The sequence below is a fragment of the Platalea leucorodia genome, assembly GCF_965183815.1.
Source record: "Platalea leucorodia genome assembly, chromosome: 1".
NCBI classification, from domain to species: domain Eukaryota; kingdom Metazoa; phylum Chordata; class Aves; order Pelecaniformes; family Threskiornithidae; genus Platalea; species Platalea leucorodia.
The window spans coordinates 13,212,930-13,232,391 of NC_138823.1; the positions used below are offsets into that span (position 1 = coordinate 13,212,930).

The 19,462-nt window shown below is 37.6% G+C and overlaps 1 protein-coding gene across 2 annotated transcripts in view; it reads right to left on the reverse strand.

Moving 5' to 3' along the window:
* Nucleotides 1–1,047: 1,047 nt before the first annotated feature.
* The window catches only part of FAM91A1 (family with sequence similarity 91 member A1), a 28,307-nt gene continuing 9,892 nt past the window's right edge, over nt 1,048–19,462 (reverse strand). For both annotated transcript variants that reach the window (XM_082323712.1, XM_082323713.1), the window contains 17 exons: nt 19,065–19,127; nt 17,877–17,983; nt 17,071–17,109; nt 16,853–16,965; nt 15,817–15,935; nt 15,299–15,411; nt 15,011–15,097; nt 14,128–14,260; nt 13,274–13,422; nt 12,666–12,800; nt 10,664–10,777; nt 9,642–9,714; nt 8,227–8,376; nt 7,600–7,707; nt 7,176–7,299; nt 6,069–6,138; nt 1,048–4,101 (listed from right to left, as the gene is read on the reverse strand). In XM_082323712.1, the coding sequence (XP_082179838.1) occupies nt 3,925–4,101; nt 6,069–6,138; nt 7,176–7,299; nt 7,600–7,707; nt 8,227–8,376; nt 9,642–9,714; nt 10,664–10,777; nt 12,666–12,800; nt 13,274–13,422; nt 14,128–14,260; nt 15,011–15,097; nt 15,299–15,411; nt 15,817–15,935; nt 16,853–16,965; nt 17,071–17,109; nt 17,877–17,983; nt 19,065–19,127 (1,874 nt within the window). In that variant the 3' untranslated portion in view covers nt 1,048–3,924. The remainder of the gene's footprint in view (nt 4,102–6,068; nt 6,139–7,175; nt 7,300–7,599; nt 7,708–8,226; nt 8,377–9,641; nt 9,715–10,663; nt 10,778–12,665; nt 12,801–13,273; nt 13,423–14,127; nt 14,261–15,010; nt 15,098–15,298; nt 15,412–15,816; nt 15,936–16,852; nt 16,966–17,070; nt 17,110–17,876; nt 17,984–19,064; nt 19,128–19,462) is intronic.

The window sequence follows — 19,462 nt, forward strand, 5'->3', positions numbered from 1 at the left end:
CTGCAGCCCCAGAAGTACTTTATGTCTCTGAGTCCAGCTCAATTCCTAAAGCCTGCCCAGTCCCGGCTCACCAGAAGGCCCATTTCCAAAAGGCATCTTGTACCAAGTAGTTCCTAAGCAAGTGATCTTGATTATCAAAGTCACCCAAAGCCTTTTTCAAGAAGCATTAAAAACCTTGGCTTTGCTCCAGGGGATGGAGGGGGAGGATTAATATTAGCTTTAAGTGCTGAACAATAAAACCAGATACATTTCATCTGTGGTCCAAAAGGAGCCTTGAGCTCTATCACGATGACAAAGCTAGAGGCATGCATTTAGAGTATTCCAAGTGGAACAAAACGGAAGGGAAGGGAGGGGGAAGAAGAAAAAAAAAAAAAAAAAAGGTAGTTAAATACACATTCTCAAGAAAATCTGAGATAGAATAAAGGAAGGTTTAAACCCAAGATGGAGGTTATTAGGTTTCTTTTACCATCTAGGTCTGTATTTCTTCTTTATATTGTAATCAAACAGTCAGACTCTCTGCAGTTGTACTGCTAAAATGAATCCTGGGCCTGGATTACTTCAAAGAAACAAATTACTATTTTGGTCTCATTTCTTCCAAGTTCCCACTCAAAAATGTCTTTTGTCAAAGAAAACGGATAAGATACCACACGCACAAGTGCCTTCAAGTATCAAACGCTACAGGTTTAGATTGTGGCTGAATGAGGAGAGAGAGCACACATCATCCTCTTGTCCTTTCCCTTCTTAGAGGTTAAGCATGCGGTATGGAGAAGACTACAACAAACTACGGGGTTTCCATTGATAGAAGGGCACTTCCGCAGAATTGCACACATATGGTAAAAAGACACTTTGACATTTGGTAGTCTTGAGCACTACCGTGGAAGAGTGACATTTTCGTGCTGTGCCCAGGACGAGAACTACTGCATGTGAAGGATTCCGCGCGTGGTTTGACCTACATCACATTTATTTGTAAACATTTCTTACATGTGCCAATAATTTAATTGAACACAGACTTTGTACAATTCAATGTATCGTATTAACAATGTCACACCAGAAGAGTGCAACTGTATTTAGTTACAATCATAGTTTAAAACCTTCAAAATACAAATCATTTGGAACACTGACCAAGGAAAATGAGAACAATGATGGAAGAGAAAAGAGAACTGTGACATAGTAAGTCATGATCAAAAAACCTGAAAACAAACATAGCACACTTTCTAGTTGGCTCCTGAACATCTTCAGGTTTATTCATCTAGATTGAATAATACTTGGGTTGTGCCAGAGCACAAAACCAACCTCTCTTCTGCAAGTTAAAAATCTTGCTGAAGACAAACTTCAACAGCTTTACAATGTGTAATGCATGTGATTTTCCCCACTGTCAATAAAACTACCTGAAGAAAAGAAATTGATTTAATTTGTCTTTATTTGCAATACAATATAAAATAGATTCTTTTGGTATGAAGATCTTTGAGATCTTTTTTTTTTTTACACCATATTTAAAACAAAAGTCACATACTTTGAGTAAAGCCTCTGAACCATCCCAAGCACTGGACCTGTAGTTGAGTTTCAGGTATTTTATGCACTTCTTTGGTTGCAATCTATTCAGTAAACTTCAGATATGCAGACTTGAACATTTAAGCTTCTAAACTAGAGTTGAAGCACCTGAATTAGAGTGGCTTGAGTTCTAAAAAACTGCAACATATCTGGAATTCTCACCATTAACTGTAAGATTTATGGGTATTAAACAACTCTGAAGAGCAGGCTACTTTTATTTAGAAACTTTACTTTAGACAACCTAATAACAAAGGGTATCCTTCACTTAGTAACGCTGAAGAATACGTAGCGAGAACAAGAAATTTTCATCCATTTTCAAGCTTCCACACAACTTGCGCTATCATCACTTTACATACTAGTATAGACAGGGCATGGCAAAATTCGATACAATACGCCAAACTAGCTCATCTACTACAGCTCACTGTCGCACTTAAAGTAACATCTATAGTACTGAAAGTGTAAGCCATCACATACTGCTTAGTTCCTCTACAGTGCTAGATATTGGCTTAATCTCAACATAACAATTCTCACAGTAAATGTTTCCTCTGCCATTTCTAGCAGATTGACATCCAATTCCTCTTTAATTTCTTTTGAAGGAAATAAGGCAACTTAAAAAAACGCTATGGAGAGTATGCACATCCAGTACAAAAGTCACTGTAGTGTAAATGATCAACTTTCTATAGATAATCCAGCTCTGTAATATACACAGAATACTAAGTTCAGCTGCTGTTGGTAAAATACAAAACCAAAACAGATGTCAGAAAGCAGCACTGAGCAAACTGAAGTACTACAGACCTCCAGTTTCTTAGAGCGCAAGTCCTACACTTACAGTTTAGGAATGTATATAAAGCAAAGGAAAAAAAGAAGAATGGAATTTTCACAGTTGTAACTGAAGCCACTGCATTATCCTATCATGGTATGTTTGTTCTTTTCAAACTTCTGTCATGTTTTTTCTTACAGCCATGTAGAACAGGATACAAATCCAAATGTTGCCATTTTGCTTCTTGCTGTTGTCCAGCATCATCTGTGCCACGCATTCTTGGTCCATTATCTATTGTAGGCTAGTAATGACAGGATGGTTAAGTCTCATTTTTAATTATGACTATTTAAAACAAGGCAGTTCCAGTAAAGAAGAGAGTTGGCAGAGTACTTTAGACAGCTGGGTTAAAAGTCTTAACATCTTACATCTCTTGCTCTCCTTGTGTGCTAAACAGGACAGACTATTTTTAAGCTGGCAAAAAGTTGTTAATGCCTAATACAAACAAAGTGAAATCATGCTACATAAAATCATCCCCTATCAACACAGTCAGAACATGATTTTAGATTAAATAGCTCACTGTTAATGTTTGTCATAATCAGCAACTAACGGTTCAAGGAAAACAGATTCAGAGAAGTCTCTGCCTACACATCCTCTGCTGTTCTTCCTTTGCTAATGACTGTCATGTGAAAAATCAAGAGCTCTGTTCTTTCAAACATTAATCAACAGGACAGATCTAGTTATCTACCTTAAACTCAACTTATGACATGAGGAGTTTTCCTACAGCAATCATCACCAGCTTCAAGTAACAATGAGGGACTAACCCCCAGTGTGATCAAATCTCAGACATTCCTGGTTTCATACAAAGAGCAAGATGAATCTATTATCATGAAGAATCCCATGAACAGAGCCAACCACTTCAGCCCTTCCGTAATTCCACACCTCCATCGAACTCTCCCAGAGATGAAAGTGTGCCACTCATCTTCAAAGTGGCCTTAAGTCATCAGCAGGCCTTTGAGTTTGCACTAACTCAGCCTCCTGTAAGCATCAGATCTCTTCCCATTGTACTGATTTGTCAAGGCCCCAGTGTTAAACTGACCTACAGAATTCAACAATCCTTAATGCCCCTACCACAACGCTTTTTTTTTTTTTAACAGTAGGTATCACTGAGCTTTCAGAGGAAGAGCCAAATCTCTTACCTTTATACAGAAAGATTTTCAATAGTACAGTACAAAACTAAACAGAATTTATGTCTGAGTAACGAACATAGAAAACTACTATTGCAATTTTGTGGTGACAGCATAGAAATTTAACAATCATCAGAAAGCCTAGAAAGGGCGTGTTTAGTTATAAAAGAAAGATTGTCTCAAGATAAAAATAGTGCTGACAGCTAAAAAGCTCTCTGTTGCAGCAAGATATGCAGTAATGAGTAACAAGTTCTAGACGGTTTAAGCATTTCCCCAATACTGCAACACAACACATTTTTGTAACACTACTTTCACATGGGTTATGCTGCAGCAGCGGTACACTTCTTAGTGGTTGGCACTAGGAATTAACCATAATAGAAGAAAGGCATTTAGTGATCAATGCATGAGAATCCCTATTTGACCTGTTCCTTAGGTGTGGTTGAAAAAAACTGCAGAAGGGGACCATCCGTTCCATTCAGATAATACACCTTCTTTGAACATGAGATTCTTGGCAGGAAGTGGAACACCCATATCTGCAGAAATAGGCTGCAAAAGTGAACTGGAAGAACCAGCATCATGGAGCTGATCCAGCGCTGAAACACCTTCCTAAAAGCAAAAGGAAGAAAAAATAGTGTCTTAAAACCAAGAAAAACAATGAAGGATTTAACAGGTAGAATATGACAGGCTAATCTAATCTGCAAATACACTTAGTCTTTCTGAAGTGTGCTACTTTAATCCAATAAATTCCAAATCATTATGGAAGTAAAACCAGAATAAACAAAGGGAAGCATGAAATAAGCAAACAGTTGCCCGAGCTGCATTTGTGCATGCATTATTTGGTTTCCAAGAAAACTTCAGGGAAGGCTGAGGCTTAAGAAAAAACCGAGCAAAATGAAATAAAGCTACAATATCTTCAGGACAGCTATGGTGCGGCTATTTATCCCATACTGTGCTAAGAGCTATACATATATTTGGAAGCACTGACTTGACCATATTTTGAGTAGCTGTATTTCCCAGAAGTTTGGTTTTCTCAACCTAAAAATCACTTCAGCACCTTCTTTTTTTCTCTCTCTATACAGATCATCATAAAGAAAAGTATATCTCGGAGATAATATCTACAAGATAAGCACAGGAGTCACTTTAAACTGTTTGACAGATAGTTTCAAGGCTTCAAACCTACTGGGAATCTCCAATGTTCTCATGAGGAAGCGGTTTCAGGGTCACACCATCCATAACATTACCTGGTTAAGTAACCTGCAAGTTCCTTACCTTACTGAAAGGACAGAATTTTAGAGAAAAGACTCATAGGACATAAGCAGATTCCATGTTACATGTGGACAAGCCTTGCCAGCATACACTTCCATGCAGAATTATAGCAGGCTGCAGACCTGGCACTCCTCCTTGCTTGCTACACACTGTTCTCTGTCTATGCTCTAAAAGAAATTCTCCCAGAGTACACAGTTTTATGTATTTATGCTCATTTAACAGCAAGTTCTAGAGGATCTTTGGACAAATACAAAAAGTATACTGGTATGAAATACATATTAATGTATTTCATTTTCTCTTAAGGGAACACAGTTGGCTTGAGATGCAGATAAAATCTCAAAAGATTAGCATATCCGTGGTTTGCAGTAAATCTCCATAACATATCTAAGAAGCGACCAAGTAACCAGCAAAGTAGGCTGTGTTACAACAGGAGGAGTGAAGAACAATTTTGCTGTGCAAGTCCCATAAAAAAACCCAATGAAACTAGTTACACACCAGATGCAACCACAGAAGTTAAGAGGCAAGTATTAAATAAGGCTAGAAAAGGGATAGGGAAGTACTTTTTGCTACCAGTATGTCCTGGTTTCAGCTGGGATGGAGTTAATTTTCTTCCTAGTAGTTGGTTTTTAGGGTATTTTTGCTGTGTTTTGGATTTAGTATGAGAACAATATTGATAGCAACAACTAAAGCATCAGTGTGTTAAGTAGCGCTTACACTAGTTAAGGACTTTTCAGCTTCCCGTGCTCTGCCAGGTGCACAAGAAGCTGGCAGGGGGCACAGCCAGGGCAGCTGACCCAGACTGGCCAAAGGGCTATTCCATACCATATGATGTCATGCCCAGTATATAAACTGGGGGGAGGTGGCTGAGGCAGGGCAGGGGGGCCAGCAATCACTCTTTGGGGACAGGCTGGGTATTGATCAGCAGGTGGTGAACAAATGAATTGTGCATGACTTTTTTTATATATTCTTTTATCATCATCATCATTTTCTCTTCCTCTGCTGTCCTATTAAACTGTCTTTATCTCAACCCATAGGTTTTACTTCCCCCCCCCAATTCCCTCCCCCATCCCACTGGGTTGGGGGGAAGGCTAAGAGAGAGGCTATGTGGTGCTTAGTTGCTGACTGGGGTTAAACCATGACACAGTAGAATTTGAGGTTGATAGTGCTCTTAATACAGTTACCATTTAAAGAAAAAGCAAATAAAACAAACCATGTGTGTTTCCATACACCCAAGAATGGCAAGTAGGAGGGCGAAAAGGGATGACAGACCATAAAGAATGATTTACATCTGGATTATTGCTCCTTACCTGGAATGAATGAACAAAATTAAGGACCTGAAGAGACAGCTTTCTACTGGAATGTAAGAGTTTTTGAAGGCTGTAAAAAACAAAAGAGAAAAGCTATGTCCAAGGTGTGCAAATTTTTACTAGTAAAGTAACACCATAGCAACTTGCTCACAATTAACTCCAGTAGTACCTAACATCATGTGACAAAGTTAAAAGCTTTCACACAGAAAGCTTTATAATATTGTCATCATTGATGAGGTGCTCAACTCACCTCATTTGCTCTTGGGTCTAGTCAGCTAAATGCTGTTTTCCCTATCATTTACACCATGCTAAAGTGAAACTATTGTAATTGAAAAATTCTGTTTTACATAAGCTATTAATATATTAGACTTTATCACGTCTCATTCTTATCTAGGACAGTCTGGTAACATGACTTAAGAAGCAGATTAGTGACACACTGTTAAAAAGCAGGTCAACTACTATAATAAAATCCTTAAGCCATGTTTTCAAGCAGCCTTATTTTTGATCTCCAGAACCAGGCTCTAGAAAGAGACAAAAAAACCCAAACAAAAACACAAACCCAAAAATCCCATTGGTGAAAGAGCAGTCTTCCATAAAGAAAAGCTACAGTAAGAAGCAGAAGACAGCTTGATCATAAGCCATGACTAAACTTAGCAAATACGATACCAATAGTAAAGAAAATTTCCACAAGAGCTAAATGCATTTGACATTGAAGCATTACCAGTAAGCTTCCCCTCCCCTCTCCCTGCCCCAGGAGCTGGGTAGAGGGGTTAGGAGGAGGAACAAAAGCCTGTGTGAGGCTAGGAAGGGAAAATGAGTAGGAAGGTACCCTAATTTACTTTTTTCCCTGATCTGTTCATAAACAGTTTACCACAAAGAATTAGTTTTCACCTTGCAGAAACCACAAAAACAGCCTAATCTTAATCTTACCACAACTAAGGACTACTAGATTGTACGTCATCGCTGGTATCTATAAGCCAAAAAGCAGCCACCTTACACACTAGAATTAGGTACTCCATGAAACTTAGCTCAGTTCTGCTCCTACAGTCATCGAACTGTAGGTATCACTTCTTGCAGAAGCTCTGGGCGTAACACATACAATCTCACCTTTCTTTTCTACATAATCCATGAGTGGCAATTTTTCTGCAGACTTTCTGATTCAACTCGGAGCTGAAGAGTGGAATGCCAAAGCATAATTCCAGGGGAACCCATTCCAGTTCTGTTGTGGGTACTGCAGAAAGAAAACCAAGAGACAACCAAATTTTAAGAAAAGACAAAGCAAGAATATTGATCCCAGAACCAGTTCTCTCAGATCAGGCTTCATTGGACAGTTCGTACTTTTTAAACACAGTTCATTTACTGAAGCGCTCAAGGATTTAAGGGAATGTGAATTTTAAGGAGGAAGAACACTTCGCATTGCACTTACCATCCCAGACAACAATCAAACAACAATGTGTGTTCGGATCCTTAAAAACCAAGATATCTCATTGGACTGAAAATGTTTAGTACAAGCCATTTGTCATGTTTTTACCTTCAACATTTTGCTTGACTGCAGAATCCATTGAGGTTTCTTCTATTACCATCTCAAATGATTCTGTGCTCCCATTTACGTCAGATCCTGATGCTAGTTCAGCCTCTCCTAAAGGTAAAATAATTCTTACATAAACATTTAAGTGAATATAAGTTTAGATACCACCTGATGTAAGAAACATGACACAAGTTTTGCCCAAAGACCATACAGCTATAAAACTGGAAGAAGGGATATGGAGAAACATAGGGCCTGACTCATTTTAGGACTAAAGAGCCACTTAAGGATCCTCAACGCACTTAAAAATTAAGTTCTGGCATATAAAAATGGCACAATTTACTTCTAATGAAGTACTTCTACTTCTTTGAAATTATTTTTTTTCTTCTGTTGACTATTCTAGTCCAGTGATTTTCAGCCTGTATTTGCTATTTTTGAGCTAGTCACAAAGAAGAATTAGGAAGTAAGCCTACTGCCAACAGGTTCACACTAAAGAAGGGTTCCTGTCTACATTGGACAGTATTTTCTAGAGTTCCAAATCAAAGAATTGTAATCCTTTGTTCAACTTTGCTGAAGTGATTGTATGCAAAATTAAGGGAACACAGCCAAAAAAGACAATTATTGGTAACTAACCTCTTCCATCAGAAGCATCACTCAGCTTTCTGTTAGCATGCCGACTTGTAGGATTCAACATAGTGACATAGCCACAAAAATGCTGCAAGTCTACTTTGTTTCTCAGTATTTTTAAAGCCGTATGAATGCCCATGTTCACACGAGAGAAGTCTGGTAGAAAACAACACATATTCCAGCTTACTTTACTAGAAGCCTCCTCCATAATAACATAGTTCATCTCTAGGCCAAGCTAAGTTTTTTAATCTGGATTTTCCTCTCTTGCAATGCTCCAGGTTAATGATCACATTGGTAGATCTGGGATAACACATAAGTGATCACAATCTTCCCACACCAAGCACTAATTGCTATTTTACAGTACACTAAAAGAGCCAAGGAGGAAGAAACATACAAACAGAAGATGATCTCTCTCTCACATACAGACAGCAGAGATGGCAAGGTTCAGCTAGGAATGTGATGTCCAGCTCTTTCAGTGCCAGAGTCTCTTATGGCAAATTCAATACAAGATACCTGTTCCACATATCTGAAATTCTGAAGACTTAGAGTACAGTATTAGAGGGTAACAAGGAGTTTCAACACCGAGTTGTTCATGCTAGAACTTAGAGACTTTGCCTTCAAGATTTTTCACCTAGCATCAAGTCAGAAGAAAACAGACATCCCAGAGAGAGCAAATATAAATAACTAATTTTGAACCTGGTAAAAAGTAAATTAGGAAATGAGCTTTGCTTCTAGTTGGCTCAGATTTTTTTAAGTGGCAGCTTGAATAATTTTAGATTTCATATCTGGAAATTCATACTTTTATGACAGCTCTCAGCTGGGAAGGCTATGGCCTCAACTATCCAAAGCTTATGTCCTACTCATCAAGGAGTATTTCAGAACATGTTAATTTCTGCCTTTCAAAATCAGTTGAGCCAGGCAGACTTTGAAGGAATAGGAGGTTTTGCTAACAAAGCTCTTCCTGGGGAAAAAAACTCCATAATAGTTCCTAGTGCTACTAATCAAGATAAGCTTATTCAGTTTTGGTCTCACCTGTTTTACAATTAAGATATGCTGAATAGAATATACAGAGGATTTATTTATGCAGTTAATAAACACGCTAGGTAATAAGCAAGTACGCACAAAGAAAGATTCAGAGGTGTTTGTGGAAGTTACTTCTTTATATCTGTGCTAGGAGATAAGAGAGGGCAGAAAACACATTCTAATTAGGACAGAGAAGATAGAAAGGAGAAGACCGTATCTCTAAGCTCAGGACAGACTTGTCAACCATGTAAATATTTTTTCAATTTTCCTCATCTAAGTTGACTTATAAGTCCAAGAAAATTTGTATTAAAAGTATTATTGCAACCTTACTGCACAAGGTAATATCCAAGAAAATTAAATATGATGGCGTAGAGATTACATCAAAGACAGTCAGTTACCTCCCTGCTGCTCAGCTTCATCAAATGGGAAAGGTATGTGCATTGTTTCTCCCATTCCGTGCATGCCATGCCCCTGAACATAAAGAAATTAAATTAGGAACAGAAAAATATACTCATCAGCTTAGCTTAGTCCTATTTGTGCTCCCTTTCAGGGAGTACCGGTCAAGTTGATGAAACAAATAAGCAGATTGAGATATTTATACATTAAAGTTCTTGCTTAGCTAAAATAAGCAATTAAATAAACCACCCCACCCTTCCCCCTAAAATGCATATGAGTAAACACAATGAAGTTAAACTTCAGTGAAGAGGAGCAATTTTTCTCTCCAATTGCTGGTTATAAACAGATTTCCTAATTGCTGAGCACTTCCGGAGCAAAACAGAGTTTCCACCCCTAAGTACACTACTTTTTGAGTAGTCAAGGCTGTCACAAGTGGGCCTTTGAGAATGTATAATTTTATGTTTGATACAATATTAAACATCTATTTATTTGAACGATTAATTCTGAGAGTTCAGCTGAACCGAAGAAACAGAAGAGGAAGCTATTTTACTTCTCCCAAATAGACAAACCCACTCTATTTCTGCTGTTTGTGATAAAGAGCATATTTGGCTCTTATTTCACTTAGTGAGAGCTAAATATCAAGCACTCCAAAAAAGTGTATTTCTTGAATAACACTTCATACTCCCAGTTACCTTTATACCACTGCTGTCTAAAAAGGTTGTGGACTCTTCACTTTCATTCCAGTTTCTTACATTCCCATTCTCATAAATCCACATCTCATTTTTAGCTAGCAAAACTCTATTATGTCTGCCCATAATACAATAACGCATACATAAGATGCATTCAGTTCGAAACGCCACTTCACCACCACTGAATCATAGCGGCACCGGCTACAGAAGTTAAACATATTTTTCAGCTCTTGGCAAAAGTGTAGCTCTCCTACATTGTTAATCTCCTCTACCACGTACCAGCTTAACTCAAAAAATTATGCGTGTTTTCATCATTTATACAGACCACTCTGTACCTGAATTAGAACAGCAGAATGCGTTAAAGCATCATTCAACATTGTGAGAACATTTGAAGTAGGAACTACTCCTGGGTCGTGACCCCAAGATGTTATTAGTAAGCGATCATAACCCTAGAAGAGAGAAATTAAGAGTATTTACAGTAGTAATGGACTATCCAAGCACATAAAGTGAAATACTAGAGTCAGGCATTAGCATATTGTTACAATTAGGAAGTTACCACAGGTAACTACAACTCTATAGTGTTATACTTTGTACCAAGGATCACTCATGTTCATACTCCTGGTAAAGACAGAAGTTTGCCAACCTCAAAGTTAAGATGCTATTTTGAACAGGAGGTGTCTGTCACCAGTTCCTGTAGGACTATGTGGCCATTGCAGTAGCCTCCTAGCAAACAGGAGATGAAAATAATCCCACATAAATTTAAAAGCAAAACGTAAGCTAGATAAACTAACACCAGCCAACAGAGAACAAAATACCTATCTAAGGGGAAGGGACAGGAAGACAAGAACACTGACTAGGAAGTGATTTCGCAGTTTCTCAGTTTTCAAGATTGAATTCTCCTGCATCTCCGTAAGATTTCTAGAAAGGTCTTGACAGTTCTCTAAGAAAATGACACTGCAAAATAGTAGCAGCAGAGAAGCATTCACATATGCACACAGAGGGGAAAAAAGCTCCAGTAAGTTTGTGATAGTGCAGAATGCGAGATCATTTAGTACAAAAAAAACTGACCTATGAGCACACTGAGATTCAAGCAGTATTGAAGTTTTTCAAGGCTACCACACCGAATATTTTTTACTAATAAAAATGCACAATCCATACGCTTACTGGTAGTTTAAGCTAATGACAGACTAAGGTTTGAATCAAGCTCATCACCAATGGCCTTACAAAATGCCTTCTGCGCTAGAAGCCTTGATACACTTAATCCTATGTGATCTTAAAGTAAGTCTTAGAAATAGAAGTATCTATAAAATTTTTGAAATCAGAAAGGGAAGGGACAGGTGAAAGATGTTTGAGGAATGGAAAATACATCTACAAATCCTAGAGCCAGAGATGATTACTGATATAGGTACACCAAAGAACACACATCCCTCTCTGAATGTCTCCATACTATTTTAATATTTAGCTCAAGTATCTACTCAGAATGATGAAATGAAAACTGTAGAGGCCTCTCTGCAGTTATACATTTGAACAATATTATTTTATGAATTCCACGTGAGCAGCAAGACCCGAACACTGCTAAGCATCTGTGGCATTTCAAATCAAAGTCGAAAGATACAATGATTTTTTGGTTCAGGCAAGTTTAGAAGTTGCCATGGCCAGTTCCACCTAGGTTTGCCTAGTATACAGAATACCTAACAGTACTCCTTTGTGGCACATTTGTCCTTATTAGCATCTCAGAGACAGAATGGGAAAAGGCAGCATCCGAAGTCTTTCAGGCATGAGCTGATCACCCGCACTGTTTTGTGGGACTCCTTGCCAAAGCACTGTAGGGATGATAGTAAGTTAGGTGGATTCAAGGCTGGAAGGAATTCAGGAGAGCAACTGATCACTGCAGAGACAAGAATCTTAGCCATCTTCTAAACCAGGCAAAGTTTTATGGAGAGGTGTCCCTTTCTTACATGATACTAGAATGAGCACAATATACTATGTCTCTGTCTTTTGATATAGCTCTTCTACATCTTCATAACAGACTCTAGGAATGGGCTTACAACCTGTATTCACAATGACTGCAGTATCACATTTTACACTAAAATTGAAAGGGGTGGCGTCAAATACACTGCAGTCACATTGTGACAAGAAGAGAGACATAAGTAGCATTCCTTTTTCAGAAGCTAGGAAGAAAACAAACCAAGATGCTGAATAAAACTTGCTTCTAGAAAAGGTGCATCATCAACAATGCATTATACCTCTGACTTCAACTGTTATCCCCGGATAGCGTACAGCATATCTTTGAAACACATGGAGAAGGAAGGAAGAATAAGCCCATGCATACGCTACCTGAAAAATATCTGGAAGTTTTCGAAGACGTGTTCCTTTGGAGAGCAAAAGAGAGGGTGGTCCTTGCCCAGTTATGTGGTAAATATACAGTTTGAACCAAACTGAACTGACTTCTGGTATCGCAGGTCCAATATGCTGAAGAGATTATTCAAGAAATTAGAAAGAACCTAATATTGCGACTGTTGTATGTACAGATCTCATTTAAGAATCAACAGTTTTAAAGAAATATAAATTAGTTTTGCAGCACAGGAGTTCAAATGTATTACTCTACTGCTGCTGCTATTCTAGGTACTTAGTCCAGTATTACGAGATTCTACAGAAAGGTGACAGTAATGTATTTTCTATGAAAAAAAATTCACGAACAAAATATCTGTCATTGACTCTACTCGAACAGATAAATTGTTAATAAATTAAACAATTTACTAAGTATTCACGTTTTTCCTCACTAAACAGTTGTTTTCTTTTTTAAGGTGAACTGCAATACTATTCTACATGCCAATAATCGAGTTTCTTTAAAAGGGACATTTAACAGATGTATCCAAAATGAAGCTATTAAGAAGATATTATATTACTAGACACCGGGGGGGAAAAAACCAGTATTTTTTCACCTGGGGTGTACAGCTGCTAATAGGTCGAATTTCATTGGTGAGCGGTGCCATGGAAACCAGCAGAGTATAATTTTTATTGAGAACTCTGCTGCAGGTAGCTGGATCCAAGCCGAGCAAACTCTCACATCGTAAGAGGTCCAAGGGAAACCCTAATTTGAAAATGTAAGATTCTTAAATTACGACTTGAGATGGAACATACGATCCAAAGTATTATTTCAGATTTCCCATTCTCCCCTGCTAAACCATAAATACAATATTTTCCACAACTAAGTTTTAAATTATTGGGGTGAATTTGAATAAATCTGTACATAATTTTAGCACTACAGCTTGCTTCTCATCAACTAAGTGATCCTAGGAAATAAGCACAGATACACTAAGGAAGTTAGGTAAGATTTAAAAATAAGTAATTAAATCTACCCCCATTAGAAGAATACACTCCCTTTCATGACTTGAAAAATGTTTCTTTGACAGAACAACTCTGTCTGAAAAAATGACGACTCCTTTATTATGGCTTTCAGAAACACATGATTTGAAACCAATCTCTTCTGCAAATTCAGCTTGTCCTGCCACATTATAGAATCACTTAGGTTGGAAAAGACCTTTAAGATCACTATGCTTTAATCTGTTTCTTTGGATGTTAAGTCCAAGCCTTGGCAACCAAATCTGTCATTCAACAGGCAAATTCAGTAATGTGGGCTCAAAGGACGATGAAAAAGTGATGTTTTGGCTTCAAAATATTTTTTAAAAACTAGGATACAGATTTCTTTCTGAAATAGCAGCTTAATCAGAAAGCTGAGTCCATGCCTGACAAGTAAACACACTTAGAAGGATTTCCTCAGAAGTGTTCACAGTACCGTTATTTGGTTGATCAGGCTGTACCGCTTGTGCCCCTAGGTCTTTGTTATGCCGCAAAAACAGTATTGTGTTTCTCAGTGTAAGCGCATGATCGAAGTACCGCTGTGCTTCCCCTTCACCTGTGCTTTGAACCTACACAAGAAGCAAAATAAATGCATACAAGTGGCACGCTGTTTCCATAAGCATCAATTACACAAAAGGAAAGATGAACAAATTAGCATTTTAAAGCTTTGTAAATGGGTAACAACCCTACAGCTTATATGCAAAGGTGATTTACAGCACCTATTAAATGAAAAGTGAGTCTTGGCTGTGCTAGTCAAACCATCAAAAAGTAAACAAAGGCAACATCTATAAATCAGAACTACAACTCAGTCTTTAGGTAAAAATATTTAAACGTCCAGTATAAAAGGATACAGCAACTAACAGCAGTCATCCTATATAATTCTACAGCTGTCCTTCTAGAATTATCTTTAAAAGGTGGATAGGTTAAACATTCCAGCACACAATAATCAAATTTTCCTACAAAAATGATGTGCAGACTTTCAGAAATATTAACACCTTAGTAAAAAGAAAGTGATTTCCATTGGACAAGCCCTAATGCAGGTGTGTGTACCCACAGACTCAGGCAAATACAGTTCATGAACTCACTTTGCTCACCGGACTTATCACATTCATGTGTGTCCCTGAAAATCACTAGAGGTAAAAATGCTGTGAATAAGAAACATTTTAACTGAACCACATAGGTTCAGTATGATAAGGTGTTTGTTCTTATCATTGTATTGCTAAATAAGCAGTTTTACACAATGAAAATACCAGGAGGGGTTTGGCCCCTTCACACTTGAAGTGCTGAGAAAGCATTTGGTCAAACACGTAACAGATTACCTTTTCCAGCTCCACCAAGAAGCTGTCAAGACTCTCATCTGACAGTTTGCCAACTTCAAACATAGTGACTGCATGACTTTTCAAGTTCTGGAACAACAAAACAAAACTGTCTTAATTCTTTGAGAATGGAATGGGCAAACAAAAGTTTTATTAAGCAAAAGCATTTCTTAACAACAAGCAACACAGAAGCTTGTAAAAATAATTACAGCTGTGTTACACTGAAGTCAAAGTATTTTAAAGCTCTACATATTTATTCTTGGCATAATACATTGAACAATTTTGACATACTGGTGAAAGATTTCCCATCATTAAAAAGGCAGTGAGAGTAGAATCAAACAGGAAGGCGATACGCTTTGTGTGTCCGCTAGACAGATTCAGGCTGCTCACGCTGGCTGTTTCAGCTAATAGGGAACAAAAGAAAATATATTATCACATTTGTTTTATTTAAAATCATCAAGTTTAAGTCAAAGCTATTTAAAAAAAGAAAATGAAAAAACGTTAGTTATTGCCACACTGAGTCAACAGAATTCCCTTATCACTACTAAACTACTGACTGACTTAATTCAGAAATTGGTATCTTTGTGTCAACTGATATCCACAATACAGATTAGCCAAATAGTTTTTTCTGAAGATGAGGCCAAAGAACTTTAAACCAAGAAGTAGACACCACCTCCCCCACTGTATATTCCATATGAAGAAAGGATCTACACAATCTGTGTTTCACTTGTTTCTAGACCCCTTTACAGCCTATGGCACTAAGAAATATAATTAATCCTAATATATTAAAATTTACTGTTAGTGCTAACCTGGATCATCTTGACTGTTGGTATCTGTATCTGTGGCAGATGACCCAGCTTCCTGTATAGGACTTCTGTTTTCCCCACTGTCCCATGAAAGCAGCATCTTTTGAGGGTCCAAAGTACTCCTATTAATGTGAATTAAAATCCACATCTATCGGTCACTGCAGCACCAGAGAAGTATCTCTGCCTTCCAGTGCTAGTAGTCCATGCACAGGCATACCCAATACATGCCTTTCAATACTTCTAAGCCCTAAACCAGTCAAGCTTGATGCCCCTGAGAGTCCTGCTTTCACTTCAGCAGAAAAGTTTATTTGGGGGTTTGAAAATACCAGATTTTGAAAGAGAGATCTGAGAAATCAAGCCACCATCATTGAAGAAGAATCCAACAGAAAAAAAAATAAATCTAACTCACTTTGTTGTCACAGTCTGAATTAGCATTAAAGAAAATTTAGGCATAACGGTCATTTTAAATGGCTTAAGCGAAAACAAACTAAAAAGCACCTGACAATTCTTAATTAATGCAACTTGGCACTCCAACTTGGAGATCCCTTTGTTGACTGGTATTAACATCACTTTCCCAGGATTTGATAGAAATATACATATATGTGAGAGTGTCAATGACAGAGCTGCAACGGTACCTGACAGCAAGCAAGCAAACTTTATGTACGTATTCGCTGACAGCAGTGCCAAGAGACACTGTCTCTGTACTAGCACAGTAACAGCTGTTATTTCTAGTCCCAGGAGTTTAAAGCAAATGTACACTTGTCTGCTTCAAAAGTGAGCAACTAGGCATTTAAAGGTCAAAAAGCCAGCACTAAATAACAGCAATAAAAGTAGTACATTGAACTTACAGGGCAAATTACCACCCCTTATCCTCAGATTAAAAAAATCAAGTATTCTTGCCATTATATACGTTAGAAAGCCAAGTGGGATTAGTTGTTGCAGAAGTCAAAAAAACAATCAATAGCTTTACAATCAGATTTTGGTTCTAGCTTCTCTTCAATGAGAAAAATAAGCCTTGTGAAAGAACGGAGACACTTACTTCAGTCTGTTTACCGAAGGAACATTCTTCCACGACGGATGAAGATTATCCAGGTTTATTACTTGGCCTTTTTTATGCGCAAAGCCTAACCGACAATACATGGACACAGCATTCTGAAGGAACACACATACACGTCATAAGGAACTGCTATATGAAACCAGGTTGCAAGACAGTGAACTTTCCACATCAAGTTCAACAGATGCATTATAGACACATACCTTTACTAAAGATAAGTCAATCTCTAGGACGTTTGCAAGCTAAAAAAAAAAAAAGGAAGAAAGAAGAAACAAAAATACAGTATTAACAATGCAGGGTAATTCACCGCTTGTGGGCTTCCACATATTTTTGTTCGTTTTCTTTATTTTTAAACCCAGCCTGTACAGGTAGGAGCAATTTTGACTTCATCAAAAGTGATGAAAAAAGGGATGAAGTCTCATAACTGTCCCACTTGAAAGCATACAAAAGAAATATGATGTTATCTTCCACTGTGTAATTCTAGGTTAGCCATGTGTATCAGAAGACACGCAAAGAGGAAAACAAATCCTGGATATATTTAACAGGCATTTTTCAGGTGCTTATTCACCAAGTTTTGAGAATAAGACCTTATTAAAACATAGTTCTCATACTAAAATTACAAATACTTCTGCAAAAGTTACATTCCTACTTTAAGCCAACACCCTGCATGTTTTCACTGCCAAAGAAAAAAAATTTTACCTTTTTTCTTTCACATTAGCAAAACAGAACCAATCTCGTTAGGCCAGTGGGAAAGCAGACTGTTCCAGTTCTAGCTCATCTAAAATAGTCTACATTAGTCACCCCTGTATAAACTCATTCCAGCTGATGGAACTGTTTCACTGAATTGAAGGTACTCCTTCAAGCCTATAAAAGTTACATTCAAGATTAAAGAAACAGGCTGGATCTTAAGCCTGGCAATACCTCTGAATAAAATCACTTGATATCTATCCACATCTCTGCCTTAAGTATTTTCAGTAGCGTGCTTTGGGCCCTTTCAAGTTTTACTTACCTCTGCCACATTTGTGTGTTCATCTATTGAAACAAATATCTTGTACAGGAGTGTTTCAAAGTAATCACCTTGCACTCTGTTCATCACAAAACCTTCAAGTGGTGGCACTGAAAAGAATTACTTGCAAAATTACAATTTGGCAACTTTCTGTATTAAACTGAAACTGCATAAAAACAGAATAATAAATTTACACTTATTTAGTTTTCAAGGTACCTGTAATTTTGAGGATTTCCCAGTCACAAAAAATGGAAGTCTAAAAATAGCATACATGGTATTTAAAATTCTCCCACTCCTTAAGAAAAGTAATGTCTGTCAGTGTGTTTTCTTATAAAAACTAAAGCCACTCTACCTCGCATCACAGCCTTGCAGTCTCCAGCTCATCCACTACAGATAATTCCCAGTCACCCAGCCCACAAAATGATTTTGTAACATGCATGGAGATGAAATCATGGCTCTGATTGGAGTGGGACACAAAAAACCCACTCCACCCACACACTCCAGAGCTGAGATTCCCAAAGCTATTATTTAAGCAGTAAGTCTCTTGTATTTAGAGGACTTTCACTTAACTGATCTCTACTACAGCAACAACAGGTAACTTCTGCATGGCCAGGTTGCAAACGATTTATGTCTTTGCAGATTATACTGAATTTGGAAACCCCCAAGACCTAGCGTAGCATAATGAGTTGTTCAAAGGGCAGCCATATGCTGTGCTAGTTTAAGCTCCTACGTAGTCCCCAGACTCAGCACATGACTATAACTGAGGTGATAAGACCATGAAGGATGGAACCGGTATTTATAAAAAAGTTGCATCTCTCTAGAAAATAGGAGTCAAAACCCCATGTCCTTTTGGCAAGGCAACTACATTTTTCTATGCTATTCTTCCTTTTCATTACAGATATATAGGAGGGTACTTATTGATTCATGCCACGAATCTTTAAAAGAATCTCATCTTACCTAAATACATATACAAAATAACCTAAGAATTCAAGTTGAAATAAATCTTATGTACAATAAAACCCCATATTTTAATAGGGTTGAAAACTTTGTCAGGAAAAATTTTCATAGCTCAAATGTTTTGTTTAAGCAAACTCGTGCACACAGTCAAGCAGCTTCCAAGACAGACAACTACAGGATAACTGAAATGAACCCAAGAAAACACAGGTATAATACCATTAAATATTTACTTACCTGCTATACAGCTGTCATCAGATATTGGTACATCAAGGTAAATAAATCCTTTGTTATACAAACCTTTATAAATAAAGCATATCATTTTAGAAAAAGTATTTTCCAGAGTACTAATGATACAAAGTAGACTTCCCCAACAGCCAATTCAGAATTTGAAGTAACTTTCCCCAATAGCCTCCGCAGTAGAATATTACTTTGCAATGCATGGATCAACAAACCACATCTAATATTAAACAGGTGTCACCCTAAAATAGAGATCTTTACTTGCAGTCCGAGGCAGTACACTTGGAGCTCTACAAGTACTTTTGGGACAATCGAGCACAGTAGATTGACCCCAGATCGAAGCAGCTACATTTGACAAAAATAAGCATGTCCCTGCCTAAATGTTAACTTAGTTT